This window comes from Juglans microcarpa x Juglans regia, chromosome 1D, assembly GCF_004785595.1.
Source record: "Juglans microcarpa x Juglans regia isolate MS1-56 chromosome 1D, Jm3101_v1.0, whole genome shotgun sequence".
Lineage (NCBI taxonomy): Eukaryota > Viridiplantae > Streptophyta > Magnoliopsida > Fagales > Juglandaceae > Juglans > Juglans microcarpa x Juglans regia.
Genome location: NC_054594.1, coordinates 32229487 through 32238693, shown reverse-complemented (window position 1 = coordinate 32238693; position 9207 = coordinate 32229487). Strand labels below are relative to the sequence as shown.

At 36.5% G+C, this 9207-nt stretch overlaps 1 protein-coding gene and 1 non-coding gene across 2 annotated transcripts; both read right to left on the bottom strand.

The window, feature by feature from the left end:
* Positions 1–44: 44 nt before the first annotated feature.
* On the bottom strand, positions 45–3711 carry LOC121234825 (translocase of chloroplast 159, chloroplastic). Its single transcript, XM_041130944.1, has one exon. The coding sequence runs from the start codon at positions 3641–3643 to the stop codon at positions 296–298; it is 3348 nt and encodes a 1115-aa protein (XP_040986878.1). The 5' UTR covers positions 3644–3711; the 3' UTR covers positions 45–295.
* An 844-nt stretch (positions 3712–4555) lies between these two features.
* On the bottom strand, positions 4556–4751 carry LOC121243871. The gene has a single exon (XR_005936315.1). It is a non-coding gene; the product is annotated as a U2 spliceosomal RNA (small nuclear RNA).
* Between the last annotated feature and the right edge of the window lie 4456 nt (positions 4752–9207).

Here is a 9207-nt window from a genome sequence, read left to right as displayed (position 1 = left end):
TATACAATTGGAACCGTGGCAGTAAGAGTAAATGGCGATTAAAATTTTGCATGAATGCATCATCATAACTAAGACTATGTTTGAATCTAAGGTGAGATCCTGAGAACCTATGTAACTAAACTAAGAAACAATCCAAAGACCTAAGTGGGTTTCATGTCTCTAATGTTACACTTCATAACACCTGCTAAAATAAGCTAAAAGAACTGCATACTGAAACGTTAGCATGAAGGGTAGTAGTTTGGTTATTATGAGCGCTCACCCCATCCGAAAAATCAACAACAGAGGAAAAGAACACCTAGACATCCTCTGAATTTTTCAAATCAAACCTAGGACAGATGCGCCTAAAGATGAAGCCTGCAATCGTCGGAAGGATGCTAAAGAGTACAATTTGGAGTTGCTCGGAGCTGCTTGTCCTGACAGTGATCTGCCCCCTTCGTTTTTCATTCAAATCAACATGAATAGCCATTTTAGAACTCCGTCCGATTGAGAATTCAGACCGTAGATTGGCCTTGAGAGACATGTCACCCGCCGCTTGCACCAGAGAAAGACCAAATGTGGAGTGGTCATGCCCTACAGCGTAATTTTTGCCACCATCTCTGCGTTTCTTCTTTATCTCCCTCGACCTTTTCAACTGCTCCTTTTGAAAGAGTTTTACCCGATACTCATACTCCTCCAAGTAAGCTTTTCTTTGTTTCTTGCTGAGCTCAGCAACCTGAGATTTCCTCAGAGGCATGAATGGTGGAATCTGGTCATACTCATTTTCTTCCTTGGAGTCCAATAAATTCGCCAACTTGATATCTGAGTACATTTCGTCCCCTCCTAGATTACCAGAAAGTTTTGGATGAGCATATAGCTGCAGAAGGGAAGCCAACAAGTCTGTTGGAGATGGGATTGATATAGGATTTGCTTCAGATAAGATCTTTATCGAGTAGAACATTAATAATAAATGGGGTCTCCAAATAAGTCCATTGGGAAGCACACGTTGTCCAAAACTGTTCTCTTGACACGATGGATGGTTCTCAACTAGGCATACGGGATGTATGCGACCTGGATTCATTGGACCCAGATCACCAACTGCCTGATTGATGGACTGCTGAATAGCATTGAATTGTTCAGAAACAAATTTATCATAGTCTAGGGGCAACCCAGATTGTCCATCTGAGGGAGCAGAAGCAGCGTGAGTCAGAGTGACAACAGCATTTAGCCATATTGATGAACCAAGAGAAAGAGTAATTGACTTCAACAAAGGAAAATCAATAAGATCTCCAATCTGGCTGGTGTCCAAACGATCAACATAGAGGACAATGTCTGGAGGGAATTTCCTCGAAAATTTCTTGATCGATGCTAATATTTTTAAATTGATAGATTGTTCCCTTGAAGAAGACCTAAGACCTGGTGTGTCAAGCAATCTTATCCTGACACCATCTATTGTTCCGACTATCTCTTTCACAGTTGTTGTGGCAGGCTCAAATGCACCAATTATAGCCTTTTCCTCATCAAAGATGGAATTAATGGTTGCACTCTTCCCCACACCACATTTGCCCATAACCACAATATTTAACGAGAAGTCTAAATCATCTTTACCCTCTGCTTCAAGTTGCATAGCCAGCCTCTTTGCTGCTGATTCGAGGCTAGATATTTGACTGGAGTGCTTCCTTGTATCCAGGGCCAACCTGTATAGCACTCTTGAAACTCGGGAATCTTCAAGAGAAATGCCAAGCCTCTGTACTAGCCTCAAGAACTTCACTCTTATGAGTTGTATTTTCTCTGTCTTCTTCATTTCTTTTTCACTTAGGTTGTCCTCAAAATCATCTCTGGATCTAAGGTCTGAATAAAAAAAATTTGGGCGATTCAATCTTGACGAAGGTCTCATAGAATGGAATGAGGAACCTAAACCAGTGGGACGCTCCTCTGAGTTAGCAACAGTTACTGCTTTCAGAAAAGCCTCTAATTCAGCATAATCAAATAATTGCTTGCATTCACCATCCCCATCTCCGTCCACCTCCTTGTCTGAGTCAATGCCAATCTGCCCACCAACTCTCTGTGAATGATCCCGAGAACCCTCTGCATCAAAAAGAAACGAAGAATTTTGCCTCTTCTCACATTCATGCATCAAACTCTTGAATGTTTCATAGCTTCCCAAAATCAAACCTTGAGGATCTTCGACAGACAGTGAACCTTCATTCCCTTCTGCTGCTCCTTGTATTGTGCATGCATCAAAATTTGCTTCATCTTTTTTATGCCGTTTTACATTATTGGCCACACTGGAACTCATTGTCATGGATCCGGCGGAATGAGAATCACTGTACTCATTTCCCTTGGGTGCATCGCTAAGTTCAACTTGGGTACAAGTTATGAAATCACTGGATCCAACTCCCAAATCAATACCTGACCCCATTTTGCTTTCTAGATTCTTATAGGCTCCAATTACTGTCTCCACTTCCCTTGAAACAAAACCATTTGTCACAGAACTCTGCTTCTCGAGCCGAGTGAGACTACCATTTCCATCAAATAAATCCAAATCAATACATTCTTCAGTATCTGAACTAACAGCATCAGTTTCATTAACCATAATAAAAGTTTCTTCCCTCGCTTCATTGGCCTCATCAGCATCTGCCAATGGTTCTCTTTGGGTTGACGATTTCATGGTTACAGCACCATTCTCACTATATTCCACGGTCTCTCGCTGCCCTTCATTCATTCCCAATTCAATCCCTTCCTTGTCTACTCCTTTTTCTTCACCAGAATGCACAACATCCTCATTGAGCTTCTGACTTTCCTCCAATACATACTCCCCATTTGCTATCAAAGACTCAACATTAGACATCTCGACAACATCAGGACCCATGTCTTCAATCACCTCGGCCAATACAGAATCCTCACCAGACTCCTTCAATGCCCTCTCTTCTCTCGCACCCAAAATCCCAAATTGGGCTTCAACAGATTCATCTGACACCCCAGCTTCCACAACCTTGATGCTTATTGCAGGCTCATATTGTTTAACAATTAAAGAATCCCTCCACTCCACTAACTCATCCTCGTCAACACCTAATGCCTTGACAGTAGGAGCACCACCAATCTTCCCCAACACATCAATACCCGGAACCCTCACTGTACCTGAAAACTCACTATCTTCACCATCTGCACTCACCATTTCCTCCTCCTCGTCATCGTCCACAGACAACTGGGCTTTGGGCATGACCCGGTTCAAGTTCAGATTGTCCACCAAAATCGGTTCAACAACAGGGCCATATTCACGCACAAGATTACCGCTCTCGTCCCCATTTTCAATAGAATTCCCCAAGCTTTTCCTATCTGGGTCTGCCACAAAAGGTCTGGAAAGTTCGAAACTTTCACTGTCTATGGCTTCCTCATCTGGGTCCGCCACCCACGGCCTCTCCGACGCCATCTCGAACTCCTCCCCAATCAGAAAGGCTTCATACGACTCACACCCATTGTAATCACCATCACCACTACTACTGGTACTGGAAGTTTTGTCACCAATAGATTCAGAATCAGAATCAATTGTAGGAGGAGCTCGGATAGGGAGAGTACCTGTCGACGCGGACGATGAACTGGAAAGCGCGCACTTACGTGGGTCCGCTTTTGTTGTGAAAAGAGGGACATAAGCCTTTGAGTCCATGGCTTTTGAGTTCGAGTTCGCTGCTCCTCGAAACCAGGGCAAAAATGTTCCGAGGTCCTTTTTTTTCAACTTCCCTGTTTTTTTAAGTAACGTGTGGTTTGGTTGCTGAGAAAAAAATAAAAAAATCCAAAACAACAATACGAACAGTTACTCATATAGCTCAATGTTTTGTCTTATTAAAGGAATTTCCCTTTTTCGGAGTTATTACAAGTTTGTGTGTCGTTTTAGGGTTAAGAGTGGGTAGGGTTGGCCAGTTCGGCTGGGGTTTGCGTTTGGTGAAAGAGGACAAGGAGAGAGCCACGCACGAGCCCCGTGGCCCTTATTTTCATACACACTCAACATTTTTTTTATTTTTTATTTTATTTTTCTTAAACTAATTAATAACATAATTTTATTCTTTCTGAAAAAAAAAAAAAAAATTATATATGATACTTAAATGATGAATAGAATTTTTCCGCCTATAACACGGTTCCTACCAAAAACCTTTGGTATTAGGCTGATTTTGAAAAAGGTAAAAAAATATACTTCTCTTTTTGCCTGAAAAAAATATTCCTATACAGTTTTTTCAAGCGAATAAAGTCGATTGAAGACTCTTACAAGTTATATTGTCATGCTTGATAAGGGGGATATGTAGTCTCTTTTTATCGAATAATATTTTTATCAGGCTTCCCTTTTATGTTATAAAAATTTTCATTTAAGTTGGGCAGTGCTTTGCTACATTGCCACAAAGCAAAACTGAAAATTTGGAGCCTAAATCGGTTAGGGAATCCAGTAATCGTAAAATCTCATATGAAATAAATATTAAGATATTAAGAGAATTTTAGGACCAGGAGTTCGAGGTATATTATCCAAGCATCACAAGCCCAAAATCCAGCAAATTCAACAAATCGAGAAACGTTTAGCTAGTATTGGGAGGGGTGCGCCACGCCCGTGCAATAGTGCAGCGCATGGGCGACGCTTGAAGACCCCAGCAGCAAGCTACTGTGACGGGCCTTCCCCCTAAAAAAATTAATTTAATATCGTGTGGCCCATTGGACCACGTATCAGATATTAAACTGATAAGAACAGATACTACACTTGATCTTAGCCAAAAGGCCGAGAAAGGTATGAGTTGTTCTGCTACGCCGCTCTTGATTTATAGCCGCATGTTCCCACTCGGCTCTCCTTATTCGCCCAGTGTGGGACTCCAAGTTTTTAAGTTGATATGGTTAGGAATTAATACAAACGCGTGCCAGGTGGCGGGTGATCCGCATCTTTATGATTATAAAAATTTTATTCGTTATTCTCATAGTACATATTACATATAATTTGTTTTTCTCTTATTAAATATATAAAATAATGAATAGAATTTATGAATAATAAAATTTAAAAAATTTAAAATAAAATGAAAATAAGCTAAATTAGCTTTGCTGCCTTCTAGGCTTCTAGCCATTAATAAGGCATATTCAAAATAGTAATGTCATTATTTTTAGGCAAAGACCAGAAAAATTCAATTATGCAAAATACAAAATAACTTAAGAAAAATTTTATTTATAATCTCCACACACTACACACCATACTTTTTTTTTTCTCTTACCAAATGTGTGATATATAGATGATAAGTAGAAGATTCAATAAGTTTAAGATGAATAAAATTAAAAAAATATAGTGTGTAGAAATGATGAATTGTAAAGCTTATAACTTAATTTATTTTTTAAAAGTAGTCGGGATATCATGAAGGTATATCCACTGAGAGCATTACAATGGTTTTTTATCCTATCCTTTAAAATATATAATCAAAATTCATTTTTTCTATTTTACTTACTGACTTTTACAATATATCATACATCAACTTATCTATTTTTTATATCATTTAAATATTATATTTTTTAATATGTTTTATTCATTTCAAATAAAGTTGAGAGTATATAGAGAAATGAATAAAGAGTACTTCCTGTAGTGAAGAAAAAAGTATAAAGTAGAAAGTAGAGAGAAATGAATTAAATATTTATACAAGTATGTCCAGTGTCCCATAGATGTAGAGGTGGTACTGTAGCAAACTGAATATTAATGATAAAATTATGGGTAGCAAATCATATTCGTGTCATGTCAAGTTATGAACATTCAACTATATAGGTCAATCTGAATCCAACCGTTAAGTTAAACGTGTCAAACTTTCAAATTCTAATCCAATCCATTTAAATAACGGGTCGTGTTGTGTCACCCGTTTAATAATTAATTAAAAAAATGTTAACATGACACTATTCATTTAAACATGTTTCTTTTATATAAATAGATTGAACTAAAACGCATAACTTATTTCACATAATTAATATAATTTTACATAAAAATTAAAATATATATTTATTAATAACTATAATATCTTAAAATATATATATATATATATATATATCAATATTTTCAAATCTTAACATATAATAAAACCAATATTACAAACTATACAATAACAAATATGAGCATAGATCTAAAATTACAATCTCAACAATAAAAACAATAAACACATAAGCATACTCAGAAATTTCAATATTATAACTTAACAATAATCAAATTTTAATTTTGAAATAAATTCTAGATGGGTCAAAACGGGTTGATTTCAATCTTGTTTGTTTTTACAGATAAGATGAGATAAGTTGAGTTGAGATTAAAATTAAAAATTGAATAAAATATTGTTCTAATATATTTGTTAATATTATTTTTGTTTTGAGATTTGAAAAAGTGTAATTGTTTATTTTATTTTGTGTGAAATTTTGAAAAAGTTGTAATGATTAGATGAGATAAGTTGATATGAGTTATGAAAACAAACGAGATTTCATGTTAAGCAAGTTGATTCGTTTTATAAATCGTGTTTTAATGAGTCAACCCATTTTGACCCAAACCCGTTAACATCAAACTCAAACCTGTTAATTTCATGTCATGTTCATTTTGGATTCACAAGTCATATCATATGTTGTCACCCCTAGATAAAATAAATAATTGATGGGCTATTTTAAACTATTTCCTTCAAATTTTACAAAAACATGGGTTTGTTTTACTCTTACATAACCCATTAGGAATGCTCGCATTGTGTAGAACAGGAAGGTTTCTAACCTTTGTTTGAGAAAAATGATGCCGTCAAGAAGGCTTCCGAATTTGGAAAAATGATTTATATCCAATCATTTGCATTACTCCAACACGTTAATAGATTTTAAGGGACACATATTAGACTACTTACAGGCAAGATTGCTGACTACCCATTATCCAACCCTACCAAGCAATGTTTCTTCTTTCGAATCTTTTTCACTCTTTTCTTCTTTTTAAAAAAAAAAAAAATCATTTTCGTTTCCAAATAATCAAATGAATCATCCATTACATAACTTGTCTTTTAACAAAAGACTAGAAGTAAATTATGGATATTCTTTGACCCATATTTGTTCATCATCCAACTTCACAGCAGCCTTTGCTAGAGAGCGTGCCAGAGTTTCCTTCCCTACGGGTGAACTGGACTTTCCAGCTTTCTCTATATGACAGTGTTCTTTCGATAGCTTAAATGACGCGTCCAAACCAAGCCATATTTTCCTCCTTGTGTTGTTAATAGCTTGTACAATTGACAATGCATCTCCTTCCAAAATGACATGACTAATTTTCAGGTCACAACAATATTCTAAAACTCTCCATGGAGCTAGACATTCTGCTAAATCTGGTTGGATAACATTACTCTTTTGATCACATACTACTGCCAACACCTCTCCTTCCCCATTTGTAATAACAATCCCAACTCCCATCTTTCTACCTTTTTTTATCTATAGATGCATCTCAATTAACTTTCACAAAGTTTTAAGGAGGCTTCTTCCATATTAATTCACTTTCTTCTGCAATGGGTGTAGTTCTCTATGGCTGTATAAATTCTTGAGCTAATCTAAACTCTGTCAACATATCTTTTGTTGACTGTATAACATTTGTAGGACTACAAAATTTGTTTTCAAAAACAAATTCATTTCTTCTAAACCAGGTTCTCCTCCTTGTTGTGGCTATCCATTCCAATTCTGTTGTGGCAAGTCTCTTCATCAACTTTCCCCATAGTTTCAGAAAACCAGTTTCTTCCATATTCCATTTCTGAACTAGACTAGATACATCAGCTCAGATATCATTAGCTGCAGGGCAATTCCATAGAACATGAACCATATTTTCTTCTTCTCTTTGGCATATAGGACAATACGGGTTATCTACAATGCTTTTGCAAAACAAATTTTTTTTAGTAGCTAATAACTCATTTCCTGCTTTCCACATAAACATCTTAACCTTCCTAGGGATAGGCAAATCCCAAATGTTCTTCCATCTGTCATCCATTTCCTTCTCCATTGAGGTTTCCCCATATAGTCTCTTCTTCCTTTCAAGCTCAACATAATAAGAACTTTTGACTGAAAAAATTCCTTTCGGAATGTACCCCCATATCAACTTGTCTTCAGAAGCTACTCTACTTAGTGGAATGTTGCAAATTTTCTCTGCTTCTTCCTTCATGAAAATAGTTTGTACCAGTTCTGACTCCCACTATCTACAGTAATGATTGATTAATTCCTTCACTCTTTTGCATCTGCACTAAGGATTTTTACTAGAGATTGGACAAAAAAGGATGATGGAGAGGGTATCCATCTATTTACCCGATATCTTAATGTTATTTCCATTTCCTACCCTCCATCTAAGTCTCTCTTTAAGCAATCCAATTGATTCTCATTCACTCCTCCATATCATTGATGGTTGCTGACCTAATTTAGATTCCAATAGGGATGAATCTTTGAAGCACTTTTCTTTAAAAATCTTTGCTGCCATTGAGTTTGGGTTTTGAAGAAACCTCCATCCTTGTTTTGCTAACAAAGCTGAATTAAAACTATCTAAATCTCTGAATCCCAGGCCACCCTTTGACTTTTGCATCCTCATTCTTTCCCAACTTCTCCACTGCACTATATTCTCTTGCTGTTGGTTGCCCCATCAGAATTTTGATAGCATAATATTAATTTCTTTGCATAAACATCTTGGTAGCTTGAACACGCTCATTGTGTATGTAGGTATAGCTTTTAACATAACCTTTATCAAAATTTCTTTACCTGCTTGTGATAAAAAAGATTTTTCTAGTTGTTAATTTTAAACCACACTCTTTCTTTAATACCCCTAAATGTATGATATTTTGATTTTCTCACCAAAGCTGGGAGACTTAGGTATTTTTCATAGTTGTCACTCATTGTTGCTCCTACCACTTCCATGATAGTTTGCTTTGCCTATTCTCTTGTATTGGAACTAAAGAACATGGAGGTTTAATTCTTGTTTAAAAACTGCCTAGAAGCCCTTTCGTATTTATAAAGAATACCCAATAACTTGTACCACTCATCAATTCTTGATCTTCCAAACAAAACACAATCATTAGCAAAAAGTAAATGATTTATTCTGGTTCCTCCCCTACATACAGTAACCCCTTTTGTATTTCTAACCATATCTGAGGCATTAAGGAGCGCACTTAGCCCTTCTGCACAGAAAATGAATAGGTGGGTGAAAGTGGATATCCCTTCCTTAAGCCTCTAGAAGGATAAAAT

Excerpts from the sequence above, each read along its gene's own strand:
- LOC121234825 (XM_041130944.1), bottom strand. The coding sequence starts at position 3,643 with ATGGACTCAAAGGCTTATGTCCCTCTTTTCACAACAAAAGCGGACCCA.